We start from the raw sequence: 14,936 nt of genomic DNA on the forward strand, positions 1-14,936 counted from the left end.
ACCCAGAAGGACTGGGTTCTCTTATAAACTCTCTCTTGAATCTGAGGCTGGATCTTTGTTCCTGAAGGCCAAGTAATTTAATGGACACAGCTTGGTGTAGGAGAGGCTGATCCTGTTCCTGTGCTCCAGTGTTGCAGCTGAAACAGCACAGTGCAATGTATTGGTCTCTGCTCAAGCCTTGAGCATAGAAAAGAACTAGATACCAGCACACTGTTGCAGGGGGCCTCCTTGCCTGTAGCATACCCCTAGGTAAAAACAGTCTTACTGCAGGCAGATTCTCTGCTTGTTTATGGCTATTGCCAGACATGGTGTGGTCAGGTGGTGTGCTCTCTTCCTACTGCAGTTCCATAAATGCATTTTAATCACAGCTTGCATAACATCATGCTGATTTGGGGCCTTTTTCAGACCATGTGTCCAGTTTTCAGAAGTTGTGGGGGTGTCTGCTCAGCAGGCATATTCATACTTTCTTTTAACAGGATCATCATGATACAGTATTGGAGCTGCAACGCCAAAATACACTCACAGATAAGGTTCTTCTTATCCAGAAGGTGATGAGAGGATTGAGGGACAGGTGAGTGATCTTACAGAAGGGAATTTGCTTTCGTTTGAAGCAGTCATCTTTGTGGTGCAGTTTAACACACTCTGTGAAGCATTTTTGAGTATGAAATGTATCAGTCCATATCTTCCACTAGCCCTAAATTCAGTGCTTGTCATGTAACTGTGCACAGTGCATCTATGCAGATTTTGCACAAAGATTTGTTCTGGCTCAGTTTCTTTATTTTCATTATGCTTTTCAAAATGCAGGGCTGTGGCACATGCAGCTTGTATGAAGAGGAAGGGCTGGAAGGAGGATTTGCACTTAGTATTTCTAGTAAACAGTAGGCATCTGGAGCTCAGGAAATCCCCATAGAATCTGTGTCCTTCCCAGAGCTACAAGAACTCTTATTTAGGATGCTTCTTTGATACAAGACATAGAAAAGAATCAGACAGAAACTAACTAGTCCTTCTCTTTGGCAAAGATGCACAATTCTTGCATTTTGTCTGGTTTAGTTTGAAATATCTTCGGAAGTGAACTTTAGTCACTGTTAAGTAAACGTTTGTCCTCATTAAATGCTTTACATCATGATTTGTACTTATTAATCTTGTATCCCCCAACCAGAACCATGACAGAGGACTGAATCTTGGTTTGGTTTAGAAATATTCCTGACAGTAGAGAAGCAAGGACTAAAAACACGTGCCCCAAAACTTCCCCCTTTTTGTCAAACTCTGCCTGCTATCTAGCAGAGTATCACCTCTCCCTAAAAGCCTCACCTCACTTTTATTTTTAAACCATCAGAGCTATGTGCCACTTCTGACAGCCACAGTGTGACAGCTTTTACCATGGGAAGTTCATCTTGCTCAGATGGGCTCCTAGTCCTGGCAGTTAGGACACTGGGGAGTAAGTGGTCATCGGATGGGGGAGTTATCCAGGCTTGATGCGAGGCCTTTTTCAGTTCTTACAGAGCTCTCCTACCACAGCAATGAATTTGGTCTGTAGTTGCAATGAGTATTTTTTCAGCATTAAGGGCAAAGTCAGCTCAGATGTATCAAGGTGGATTAGTAATACCTCTATCTCATCCTTTCTACTAGCAAACGAATAGCAAAGCAAATAGGAAAACACTTTGTGAGCTCAACTGATTCACGGTGCTGCTTCACTTGCAGAATGAGCTGAGCTTAGGTGAAATCTCCTAAGGCCTTTATTTACAGAAAAGGTCAGGCAAAACAGCCTATTCTGCCATTTCCATCAGCATGGAGAACATGTAAGCAGACAAAATGTTTGAGTGAGGATAATTTTGAAGCATGTTGTACAAAAGTAACTGATCATACTGACCTTTCTGCTGCAACATAATACTTTTCCTGGGCTACTCAGAAGCAGGAAGAACAACCCCTGCTGAGCTTCAAACTTGCCCTGGCAAGACATCTACTAATCATAGAACCATTTAGGTTGGAAAAGACCTTTAAGATCACCGAGTCCAACCATAAACCTAACACTGCCAAGTCCACCGCTGAACCATGTAATTGAGCTAGTTAGTTTAACAACAGCTTTCCTGCCTCTAGTGTTCCTAGACAGCAGACAAGGCTGAGATCAGACTGTAGACATCCCATAAAAGGAAAAAAGTGCCACCTTACTCTTTACTATTATCATAAGAAGCAGCAGAAATAACCTATTGTTACCTCACTTGTCTGTCTGCTTAGAAAGCGGTTTCTGAAACAGAGGAAGTCTGCTGTAGCCATTCAGTCAGCCTGGCGAGGCTACTGCTGCCGGAAGGATTTCCGAATGGTAAGATGCAGGTGTATATATAAATATATATATATTTATGTATATATATACCCACATATATATGTTTTTGTGTGTGTGTTTATATACTATGCCCTGCCAGACCAAGTGGAGTATTAGGAATGAAGATATTCACAACTGAAGGGAGGAGAGGCAAGATGGCAGGATGTAAAGAAGGGTGTAAAGTCCAAGGAGGGCTCTGGGACCTCTCAGGGCTTGCTGAATCTGTGATGTTTCTACTTTCTGGTGAAATAATAACCCAGCTAACCTCTGGCAGGCCTGGCTCTGGTGACCTGACATATGAGTCATCCCACACTTCTAGTCAGGAGTCCAAGGCTAGCATTTGTGCATCACCACCATGCTGTGAGCAAAGTGTCTTCCACAACTGTTACAGGAAAACTGGTAATCTGTAAAAAATTATCAGAAAAATCATTATATCAATCTCACATTAGTAAAAATATTGGCTGATCTTCTATAGATGGTGGGTTTTCTGGGTAAGGACAGCTACACCATATCGGGAGCACTCACATATTGTGTATTCGTGTGGCAAGGATTATTATTAATATATCCCATACATCACATTCATGAGGGGCAGGAAGGGAAACTGCCAGTTTCGGTCAGAAACATTTTCTATTCTGCATCAATGATGCAATTCCTGTCTGAAGAGCCAGACTGTTGTCCTGCACTCTGCCCCATCCTCCTCTGCTGCTTCTCTTGGGATTGTCACACCCATCTCTCCAAGCGCACGCTTTTTTTATCATTCACTTGGCTTCATTTCTGCTTTCTTCCTTCCCTTGTCATAATCCCAGGCTACCATTGTCACTTTCTGGAGCCACTGCCTAGAACAGGTCCCCAAAAGAACTCTATATAATCTAGTTTTAAAAGCCTATTACTAGCAGAAAATAAAGCATGAAGGTCAGTATCACATTAGCCCCTTCCAGTGCCTTTATCCAGTTACCGAATTTTGTTATCCTCTACTCATCCCAACTTACTCCCAGTCTCAATGGTTTTGAACCATAACCACTTCTTTTTTCTCCACCTCCTACAGGTTATGTTGGGTTTTGGGCGCCTGCAGGCCCTCTACCGGAGCCGGCAGCTTGCTAAACAATATGAAGCAACCAGGGCTCATATCATTAGGCTTCAAGCCATGTGCCGCGGTTATCTAATGCGTCAAAAGATAGCAGAGCAGAAGAAAGCTGTACACATTATACAGGCATATGCAAGGGGCATGTTTGCTCGCCGAATCTACCAGAGGATGAAGAGGGAGGTATGCTCACAGATACCTTGTGAACATATTGTTTCTATGAAGTTCTGATGAAGTTCTGATTTAATGACCAGCAAGTGTTGCCATAGCATAGCACTGGATGTGGATATTTATTTGGGGATATTTTATTCTGAGCTCGTCAAGCATGAAAGCAGAGTTTTAAGCAGACTGATCTTGTTTATGTTTGCTTTCTGTGTTCATTATCATGGATCAAAACTTCACTGACAGAGCTGAAATGTTTTTGACAAAAGGCAGGAGAAAAGATAAGATGCGCCTGTACATCAGTCACCCCTGCAAGGGAAAATCCATTTCTCCAGCAAGGCCTGATAATGTCACTTAGAGATCCATTCAAAAGGGAATCCTAATGCAGTGTGTCTTGGTATGCGCTGCCAGAGAAAATCCTGTACTTACTGCCTTGGTGGTCCATAGCACATGGGAGGCCTTTCTGTGACTTCCTTTCTGTATTAATGCTGTACAAACAGGACAAAGCCAGTGTGCAGATTTCTGCCTGTGGCCTGTTCCCTAAAAGGCCAAATCGAGAACTGACTCCCTGTTGGGATAAAGTCCTGGTGTGGACATGTTGTTAATAACAGAAGGGAGCCATCTCAGCAGTTGTGGAAACAGTCACAGAATGGTCCTGTTGTCCACAAAACAAGTGCAAACTGGAATCCAGGAATCTCTGCTTAGAAGAAGAGAAACATCTCATCCAAGTCCTTGGACCAGTGAAAACAAGGGAAGAAGCTGTGAGATTAGAAAAGGTAGACATGTTGGCGGAGGAACACTGAATGCTATGTTCCTTGGCTGACAAGAGAGCTTGACCAGCTCACATCTGCGGACTTGCTCAAAGATCTGAGCACTGCTATATTTTAATAAAAAGCAGACATAGTTGTAAACCAATTTGTAATGATGCTTTAGAAATGGGACAAGACAAATACATGCACATTTCTGTTTGCAGTATGAGCTGGCACTTTAGCCAAACATGCACAATGCTATTACAGCTCCCTGACACAAAACATTTTTAAATAATATGGGGTTTTCTACTGTTAGGAATTCTGTGGTTTTCCTGTATTATCTCTTGTTGATAAAGTTCTTGAAAAATGGCACATCATTACCAATAGGCCAACAGTCTATAAGGACAGCTGTAAGAACAAGGCCTTCTGCTGATGTGCTAGGTCTTTGTGACTCCTTAGCACAAGCAACACTTGACTTCACATTCCAACACTGCACTAGCAGAGCTGGACCTCGCTGTCATAACACCTTTGTAATAGCGTTTCATCCTAGTACTCATTCATTCTAGCAGAATGATGTTCCAGTCATGCCTAACTAGCTTCTATGTTTAAAGGAACACCTGACTGCTCTGGAGAGAGAGGAGGCAGAAGCAAGACAAAGGAGGAATGCTCTTGCCAATAAACCAACAAATCATGAAGTTATCAGTGACCAAGAAATGGTGGACAAAATTTTTGGGTTTTTACCTTCTATGATCGGAGGCCAAGAAGGACAGGCTCCTCTGGGTTTTGAGGTACAGAGCTGCAGATTGATAATGGGTCATGTTCATCCTTTGTCTAAGTCCATTGACTGTTGGAATTCCATCAGTGGTCAATTCTGTTTAATGAACTTCTGTAGAGTGAAAGAATCACCCAAATTAATCATGCAGACAGTCTCTTCAGGATCTGCTTTCAGAGGTCAGTTCCCAAAAGTTTTTGGTCACATGCAGTTTGGGGACTATGTGTCTTCAAAAGTTACTGCACATTTGTTTCTTTTGCCCAGCAAACCCTCCCGAAATAGTGCCATTCTCTGCATTTTGGCACCAACCACATGTTCTGCTGACAGTGCTCTCAGTGATTTTCCGGCTGAAACAACCTGGAAGTTTATGACCCAAGTTATCCCATATTCTTAAAAGCAAAATTTGAGATATACTGGTCCTGACAGCTGTGGAGGATGGAATCGGGTACGGAGGGGTAGGCAGAGTAGAATGGTCTGGGTTAGTGCAGGATGTGAGCGATGAGATAACACCTGGATTTTCCACCAGCAATGTTCTTGCTGAAGACCAAGACAGGAAGGTCATATGGAATGTATGCATCTCAGAAGGACAAGCTCTGCATCCCAATGATCTGTTGGTAGCAGCTGAAAATGGCTTTGGGGTTAGCTGGGAAGCCAAATTCTGGAGGACCTATGGCCCAGGAAAAAAAAAAAAAGAAAAAAAAAAGAACGTAAATTAAGAATATCAGAGTACAGGGGAAGAAAATATGCTTCTTCCTCATGTTTTGCACAGGACTTGGAAACAAAACATAACAAGCTGGACGAGGTCGACCTGGACATGGTTCCCATGAGTGTGGAGCTAGAAGAGGAAGCAGATGGCTTGGAAGAGTACACCTTCCCAAAGTTTGCAGCTACTTATTTCCAGGGGTCTTCTACACATACACATATCCGGAGGCAGCTGCGGCACCCACTACTCTACCATGATGACAAGGACGATGTCCTGGTAGCTTGCTCCTTTTTGTTGTTGAACCTGCTCTCTCCACAGCCCTGGCTTCTACAGCTCCCCTCATCCTTGGGTCCCCCCGCCTCTGGCACAGCCCTGGGAACCACGGACTTTAGAGCCAAGCAGATAGTCCTAAGCACTTGTGTGAAAGTAGTAGTTTCCATCAGCATTTTTTGGCACTTTGCAGGCAGGCAGTTCACACAGATACCTGCCTGACACAAGATTTCTGGTCACCTTTAGTCTGCCTAAAGAGGGAACTCTGAAGTTTTGACTTCTCCAGATACTCTTTGGGGGCAAAAATGGAGTGGAGAGAAGAAGCATCAGAGCTCACCCATCTCTCTGGTCTTGTTAGGGTTGCTGGTCTGTAAGTTAGGACAGAAGGGGGAGGCCCAGGCCTCCGATTTTCCTGTTGAACCATAGGGGGATTGAGGAGGGGAGTTTTTCTTGTTGCTAGGCAGCCTTGCAGAATGGAGGATCCCATACTGCAAAAACTTTGCTATTACTTGGCTTTCTAGTTCTGGGCATGAGGGCTCCTGGAAGAGTTCACTCCACTGCTTATCTCTCCAGGTGGGTAAATGCAGAGTACAGTTCAGCCAAGGTTTCTCCACCTCACTCCAGCTACATCACACCTGCAAGGTGCCAGTAAAGGGAATGGTGAGGGCTCAGCAATCACAGAGCAAATCCGACATTCCCACTACAGCTGCACCCTCCTCCTTTAGCATGAAAGTGTTGTGAATGTTGCTTTCATGTTGTTTGACGTGAAAGTAAACTCCTGGTGTAAATGGTGGGAGGAGATGGGAATTTTAACAACTTGGACTAGGTAAAGGAAGAAAATGCTCTTATCTAAACAGGCAGAAACGGCATGAGGCCATTGGTTCTCTTGCCAGTATCTGACTGTGCTTTCTGCTACTACAGGCTTCCCTAGTTGTGTGGGTTATCATCCTGAGGTTCATGGGGGACCTGCCAGAGCCAGCAATGTTTGCCAAGAATGCCACCACCAAGAGCAGCTCCGTGATGACACAGATATATGACACACTTGGCAGGAAAAACCAGCTCCAGTTCAGGAACGACAGCCCAAATATGGTGAGAGGAGCAGGCTATGTTTGTATTTTCATTTGCTTTCCTTGGTTTCTGTGCTGTTCTACCAAGAGTGAGAATCATTTCATGCTACTGTACTTGAAATGCCAGAAGTGCAAAAGTGCCCCTGTCAGTCCTGGAAGGACACTGCAGCTCCTTCTGGCAGGAGGGAGCAAACAAAAACATCTCCATTTGAGCATCTTTCCTTCCTTAATGAATCATTCTTGCTGTGCATTAAACTAATTTCCTATAATGGTACTGTGTGTTGTAGAGAGACAGCAGGAAGGATAACAAGATTTCGAAGGGGATCTCTTCCCTGAAGCTGAAACGGTCATCCAAGTTGACAGGGAAGGTAAGAGGTGGAAATAAATTGCTTCCCCTAAGTCTTCTTGCCTGGAACCCTGTCTTCACCTTCTGACAGGTGTTATGTGACAGCAGCCTCCCAGATGGGAACTTGTTCCCCTGCCAAGCCAGTGCAGCCCTGTGTATGGGATACCTGGTGCACTGTTCTTCTTTTGAAACTATCCCCATGTGCACTGCTGTCATTCATTCTCTGGCAGATTAACTCCAACCCTCCCTGCTGGAGAGTGACCCCTGCACACCGGCAACAATTTATTATTGAGAATTTCTGGTATGACAGAACAGTTTGCCCAAAGCCCTGAGCAGACTGAGAACCACCATGTGCTTAGGGCTGTACAGGACAGTACAAGAAAGTTCTCCTAGCCAGTAATAGCGCCATAACACTGCATTTTATGAGTTAGCTTAAGAGGAATGGGGGAAATATGGCCTGTTCCTAACTGCTTCTGCCAGAAAGATAGAGAAGGAATGTCTCTCATTTCTGGGAGAGCTGCCTAGTAAGAGGGAAGGTTTCTAGAGCACTCTGGGGTCCTTCTTGGTTTCTTTCAGGTGACAGACCAGCTGAGAAGTGGAGAAGAGGCTTTCCAAGAGGACAGCTCGATCTCTGAGAGACCTATGTCCAACCTAGAAAAACTGCACTTCATTATTGGCAATGCAATTCTGCATCCTGCCATCAGGTAGGAAATTTGTACCTCCTTTCTAGGACCAGGCATGGATTTAATCAAGGAAATCCAGCATCCCCTTTCCACAGTGCCAGGGCATTTTCCAAATGCTGGAAGTGTCTCACATTTATCTATGGGGATTTCTGACTGCAAGTCCAAGCTAGTCACATAGGAATGAGACTGTAGGCCACACACCTCTTTGGAGAATGCTTGACCTTTATCAGAGGGGACAGAGAATGACTCCCTTACTGCCTTTTCTGGTATCTTCATGTTGTGGTTTAGGTCAGCTGCCTCCATGTATGGCTTTCTGAATACCCCACAGATATGCAGTGCGGCAGAGCTCAGGGCTGTAATGCAGTAACACTTGAAGGTGGAACACAGCCCTAGTATGAGGGAGAAGAAACACTCAGAAGAGTAAGAAATATGGAGTTAATGTACACTAGGTGTATGAGAGGTGTGCATAACCTCAGTTTCCCAACAGCCTGTTGTTGAGCCCTCAGGCAATGTCCCCAAGCCAGAGACAGTTTAAGGTCTGGTTTGCTGACTGTATCAGCCACTAGAAGAAATCCTGCTCACAAGCGGTGTGAGGGTGGACCTTAGGCCAAGCATGGTGTGAGGATAAGAGGTGGTTCTGACCTGACCCTGTGAATTCCCTCCTCCATTTTAGCCCATTTTAGCTTATGCAACACTTTTCTGTAACAAAGCCCATAGGCACAGGCCCTGCCTTGACCTCAGTCATGGGCTGCATTCCTCTCTACATAGGTGCTTTGTTTTACTCAAGATGCTCCCTGAAGCAGATCCTCAGCTGGCAAAAATTGCCTTCAATCAGTGTATCGTAACAGCCACAGGCTAAGTATCTACTCCCTCAGTCTGTGTTTCATCGTATGTCCTATCCGGGAACAAAAACATCACCTACCTTGTGTCCTCCCACATCAGACTTGCCAAATGTGTGTTCCAAGAGTCCAGAAAATTTAAGATGATTTTTAAATAGCAGTTTTGTTTGTATACAGAATTTTGCATCTGTTTCCCATATGTCCTCACTGCAGGCAACTTGCATTTTCAGAAGCTCATTCTGAAGCACCCTTTCTTCCATTCCTGTCCAAGGACTCACTCCAAGTTTACTAAAAATATAAAATTAAGCAGGGTGTCCTCCTGTCTTTATCCCCAAATCCACATATAAGCAGACAGACAAGAGCCATGAGATACAAACCACATACTGTAGAGAGCTTAGACCAAGTTTCACATGTGGAGGGACAGCGATGCCATTTCACAGCTGGATGACCCAGCAGTTGTTATCCCTGCACAGTCCCCTGCTTGTCACAGGAGGCAATCCAGCATGAGAATTGCACTTGAACTGCTTGAGTGACAAGGGCTGGCAAAGGGCACTAAGTATACCTTGAGTCTTTCCCCGCCAAAGCCAATGACTCAGTTATTTCCTGTGGTACATTACAGTTGGTATCCTAGCTAATGGGTTAAACCTAGCTCAGATCTACATCATACTGCAATCATGCCAAGCTTGCAGTGGAAGCATAGCCAAAGACAGGTCAGACAGTGAATCATTATCTGTTGCTTTCACATGTTTTATTACAGAGATGAGATTTATTGCCAGATTTGCAAACAACTCACTGAAAACAGCAACAGGAGCAGCTATGCTCGAGGCTGGATCCTTCTGTCACTTTGCCTTGGTTGCTTTCCTCCTTCAGACACATTTGTGAAGGTACGCTACTAACTTTTCCTACAGCAGCTTAAATGCCTTAGCTGATCTTGTTTCTTGTGTATTTTGATGTTTTGATACAGACAGCCACATAAACTGTTTGGCTGCCATAGCATCTCGTGCTGTGGTTTTAGCAGAAACTATCTCATCTCATATGCTTATCTGGGAATTTAAAGAAATGATTGCTGTACTCACATTTAATTCTTTTTCATTACATGTCATACAAGTTGGATTCTGTTGTTGATCACAGCCCTCATTTTAGATCTGTAATCTGCAAAAAATCTGGCAAATTTTAACCTCTCCAGTTCTGCCTTTCCAACATTTAAAAGGTGTCTCCAGTTACAATCCTAGTGATTAAATATACTCAAGACACCAGTATACAATCACCCCCATATTTTACCAGTTCTTACCCTACATCTCCAAGCCCTACAAAATCCAACAAAGATTTGGGCTTTTTCATCATTCATTAATTTCCAAATTTAAATGGATGATAAATCCACTTCATCAGAGGAAAAAAAAACCCAACAACCGGTCAACTTGATGTCAGCCTTCCTCCTAGATCTTAGAGGCAAACAGAATCCATAGATATTCCTGAATCTTCAGCCTTGCTTTATTGACATCCTAGCTGAAATGATTAATCTAATCATAAATGCTGCTAAATGGACACTACTTGGAAGAAACAAGACACAAGCCATAGACATGTTTCGACACCAGTCTTCATCCAAAGACTGTGAACCATGCAGAATTTGTGAAAGACATGACTATACCCTATCTCTAGGAATATTCTTAATCATTAAAATAACCAGGTGACTGACCCATGCTTGCACTAAATACAGGTATGTAAATACAAGTCCATGCTTACACCATGTCATTCAGATACCAGAGCCATACAAACTCCAAAAGCTCAGTTTATCCAACCCTTCTCTTCCAATGTCCAATCTTAATCATGGACTTCCACTATTGATATTGCCAGAGAACTTAGTAAAACTACAAATAACCATCATCATCAATCCTAACCTGCAATTAGCCCTCTTCCCAGCACTTTTGTTTATACAGAATGTCACAAGACTTCAGGCTCTTCAGTTGGAAACACTAACCCTTACTCTAACCTAGTCATAAGAATAAAGTTTCCACTGTCTGATATTTATCGTGTAGTTAAACATGGTGAATAGACTGACACAAGTCTTCCGCTTTAGACTAAAAGCTCTGCAGAATGAGGGAAAACTTGGTGTCTCAAACACTAATTCCAACCCTAACCTTTAATACTTTCTGGTGAACTGTAAGCTGACTGGTCACTGTAGTCTAGTATACCAGCTGCAGAAGGTTTCTAATGTTTTATGGGGATTAGTATTTCCTAACACTTTCTTATGCTCTATGCATATAGTACCTGTTGAATTTCATCCACCATGGGCCCACAGGCTATGCACCATATTGTGCTGAACGTCTGAGACGTACCTATGTCAATGGAGCACGGACTGAACCTCCGAGCTGGCTGGAACTTCAGGTGGCAACTCCCTTTTTGCTTAATTATATTGATCTGTGTCATTTTATACTAGATTGCGTTTACTAGCCTGTGCTAACAGATCTTCCTAAGTCCAGTCATGGAAATCAATTGCACAAGGGGATTAAAGCCAGGTACCTTGGTCTGGGCAGCTTCTTAGATATACCTCTTCTGGCTATTCAGTTAACCTAAATCCAGTGGAGGATGTAATTTAAAAGCTGCAACACATGATTTGCAGGGAGATAACTTCCATCCACTCAGGAGCCACAGGCCAGAACCACCTCTGGGGGAAGCTCTTACCATCATTTGTGGAAAGCACTGAGTAGGGCTTACGCTTTTAAAATGGAGGGAGGAAGTGTGTATGATAGGACTATATTGCCTTCCCACTTCCTTTTAATGTCACCCTAGTAATTAGAAGTCGCACACACATGCACACATGTGCGCACACCCCCTTCAAGTGAAGACCTCAGTTCAATTCATTCCTAAATCTGAGAGACCTTATTGCCTAACACACATCTCCCTGGGCAAAGTACTTGCTGCAGGCCGTCTCTCCACTGATGCATGTAAGGCTGTACCCAAAAGTCATCAGGTCAAATAAGGCTCACGAAAGGTCTGTCAGTCTACACTGTTATGTGATAATCAGCTCCCCTGAGTCGTGGGGAGCAGAGAACTTGAGTCCAGTGCTGCTCCAGGTTTGTAATTTATATTTAAGACTCACCATGCATTGAAGAAACTGTGTGGGTGTTGGAGATTGACTTAAAGATTGTTGACTAGGGTGTACAGTGTGTGGAGCTCTTAAATCTAAATGCCTTCTTCATTCTTCACAGAAAAGTAACGTTTGCCCATAATTTGTTTCTCTCATTTAACTCTGACTTACAGGCAACAAAGCAGAAGAAACCCATTATGTTTAATGTCACCCTGATGAATGGCCAAAGCATCACTGTCCCTGCAGACTCTGCTTCCATTGCCAAAGAGATCTGTCAGTTCATAGCAGATAAAACCAAACTGAAGGATGTGTTTGGTTTTTCACTCTACATTGCTGTGTTTGATAAGGTAAAGTGTAGAAAAATAGAATGAAAACTCCCTTCTCTTTCTGTGGAGTTGCTGCTGTCCACCCAGCCTCACTGAGGACTCCCTCTGACTCCTGGCACCCCGTCCCAGTCCTATGCTCAAACCAAATCAGTTCTGAATCCCAGCTGAATCTCAGGACCTGATAATCTTATTCTGCCTTTCTGTTGGCTAGCCTCTTAGCAATTCCTGCTGCAGGCCTGTAAGGTTTCCTTTGCCAGGTCACATAATTGACTAGTGTCCTTGCTCCCACACATGGGCAGTGCAGCGCTGTGGTCTCCCGCCATGTTCTGAGATCCCACTTGCTCATCATGCATGCATCACTGCAGAACTGCTGGAGCAGGGTGAAACTAGCAGGTCTCACATGCTAGGGATCTGTGCTCAAAGACCTACATTGCTGCACGTTACTTTCTTGTTCTGTGTTACAGTGCTGCTGATGCAGCCCCTGTCATGTGGCATTGAAAGCCAAGGTCCCTGTCAGGGCTGCTGCTGTTAGCTCACATGGTGGCATTTTATCCTCTCCTTCCCTTTGTTTTTTTTTTACAGTAATACTGTAAAACAGACATACACAGCAGGATGCTCAGTTAGGCATCAATAGCAATGAAATTAATTCAGAGATGGCATTGTTGTTTAGATTACAGGAACACTTGCATGTGTGCTTAAGGGCATATACAGGGGATAAGCAAAGTACAAGGAGACAAATAGAAGATCGCAAACCAGAGCTGCTTTGTCTTAACTTCCAACTTACTTTTCCCAATACCATCCCTGTGCATAAAAATACACACATTTACCAAAGTACAACAACCATCTGCTTACCTTTTCAGAGTTTTTCTTGCTGTCAGGAGACCAGGAGCTTTGGGTTTGTTGTCTTTCACTCAGATACAAAGCAGGCATGCCAGTAAATGCAGTGTCCCTTTGTTCTAGGTCTGGTCACTGGGTGGGGGACGAGATCATGTTCTGGATGCCATCTCTCAGTGTGAACAGCTAGGGAAGGAGCAGGGCACACACGAACGCAATGCGCCCTGGCGGCTCTACTTCCGGAAGGAAATCTTCACTCCCTGGCACAATTCACAGGAGGATCCTGTCAGCACTGATCTCATTTACCACCAAGTCATTCGTGGCATCCGCTTTGGAGAATACCGTTGTGAGAAGGTGGGTGTCCTTATTCATATTCCTAAAGAGACAAAACTATATTAACATTTCCCACATTAAAAAGCAGGAAGATGAATGAAGTTTCTAGTGGCTGTGAATAACCTTTCTGTTCTTAATCATAGAATCATAGAATCATTTAGGTTGGAAAAGAACTTCAAGATCATTGAGTCCAAGCATCAACCATGCCCACTAAACCATGTCCTGAAGTGCCTTGTCTATGTGCTTTTTGAATACCTCCAGGGATGGTGACTCCACCACTTCCCTGGGCAGCCTGTTCCAATGCCTGGCAACCCTCTCAGTAAAGAAATTTTTCCTAATATCCAACCTAAACCTGCCCTGCCACAACTTGAGGCCATTTCCTCTCGTCCTATCTCCAGCCACCTGACAGAAGAGACCAGCATCCACCTCACTACAACCTCCTTTCAGGTAGCTGTAGAGAGTGATATGGTCTCCCCTCAGCCTCCTTTTCTCCAGACTAAACAACTCCAGTTCCCTCAGCCGCTCCTCATAAGACTTGTGCTGTAGACACTTCACCAGCTTTGTTGCCCTTCTCTGGACACGCTCCAGCACCTCAATGTCTTTCCTGTAGTGAGGGGCCCAAAACTGAACACAGTATTTGAGGTGCAGCCTCACCAGTGCTGAACACAGGGGAACAATCACCTCCCTGCTCCTGCTGGCCACACTATTTCTGATACAGGCCAGGATGCTGTTGGCCTTCTTGGCCACCTGGGCACACTGCTGGCTCATATTCAGCTGGCTGTTGACCAGCACCCTCAGGTCTTTTTCTGCCAGGCAGCTTTCCAGCCACTCTTCCCCAAGCCTGGAGTGCTGCATGGGGTCGCTGTGACCCAAGTGCAGGACCTGGCACTTGGCCTTGTTGAACCTTATACAGTTGGCCTCGGCCCATCCATCCAGCCTGTCCAGATCTCTCTGTAGAGCCTTCCTACCCTCAAGCAGATCGACCCTGCCTCCCAACTTGGTGTCATCTGCAAAATTCCTGAGGGTGCACTCAATCCCCTCAACCAGATGATTGATAAAGATATTAAACAGAACTGGCCCCAATACTGAGCCCTGGGGAACACCACTTGTGACCCGCCGCCAACTGGTTTTAACTCCATTCACCACAACCCTCTGGGCTCGTCCATCCAGCCAGTTTTTTTACCCAGCGAAGAGTACACTTGTCTAAGCCATGAGCCGCCAGCTTCTCAAGGAGTATGCCATGAGAGACAGTGTCAAAGGCCTTACTGAAGTCCAGGTAGACAACATCCACAGCCTTTCCCTCATCCACTAGGTGGGTCACCTGGTCATAGAAGGAGATCAGGTTGGTCAAGCAGGACCTGCC

The 14,936-nt window shown here is 44.4% G+C and overlaps 1 protein-coding gene and 1 long non-coding RNA gene across 4 annotated transcripts in view; one reads left to right on the forward strand and one right to left on the reverse strand.

Moving 5' to 3' along the window:
• The window catches only part of LOC128149513 (uncharacterized), a 28,105-nt gene extending 25,379 nt beyond the window's left edge, over nucleotides 1-2,726 (reverse strand). Inside the window, exon 1 of the long non-coding RNA XR_008237657.1 lies at nucleotides 2,586-2,726. This is a non-coding gene — a long non-coding RNA (uncharacterized LOC128149513). The remainder of the gene's footprint in view (nucleotides 1-2,585) is intronic.
• The window catches only part of MYO7B (myosin VIIB), a 57,813-nt gene that overhangs the window by 24,835 nt on the left and 18,042 nt on the right, over nucleotides 1-14,936 (forward strand). For all 3 annotated transcript variants that reach the window (XM_052804797.1, XM_052804798.1, XM_052804799.1), the window contains 12 exons: nucleotides 477-571; nucleotides 2,236-2,320; nucleotides 3,366-3,584; nucleotides 4,924-5,100; nucleotides 5,854-6,063; nucleotides 6,979-7,146; nucleotides 7,412-7,492; nucleotides 8,047-8,174; nucleotides 9,750-9,876; nucleotides 11,258-11,377; nucleotides 12,254-12,427; nucleotides 13,367-13,594. In XM_052804797.1, the coding sequence (XP_052660757.1) occupies nucleotides 477-571; nucleotides 2,236-2,320; nucleotides 3,366-3,584; nucleotides 4,924-5,100; nucleotides 5,854-6,063; nucleotides 6,979-7,146; nucleotides 7,412-7,492; nucleotides 8,047-8,174; nucleotides 9,750-9,876; nucleotides 11,258-11,377; nucleotides 12,254-12,427; nucleotides 13,367-13,594 (1,812 nt within the window). The remainder of the gene's footprint in view (nucleotides 1-476; nucleotides 572-2,235; nucleotides 2,321-3,365; nucleotides 3,585-4,923; nucleotides 5,101-5,853; nucleotides 6,064-6,978; nucleotides 7,147-7,411; nucleotides 7,493-8,046; nucleotides 8,175-9,749; nucleotides 9,877-11,257; nucleotides 11,378-12,253; nucleotides 12,428-13,366; nucleotides 13,595-14,936) is intronic.

This window comes from Harpia harpyja, chromosome 12 (genome assembly GCF_026419915.1).
Source record: "Harpia harpyja isolate bHarHar1 chromosome 12, bHarHar1 primary haplotype, whole genome shotgun sequence".
Lineage (NCBI taxonomy): Eukaryota > Metazoa > Chordata > Aves > Accipitriformes > Accipitridae > Harpia > Harpia harpyja.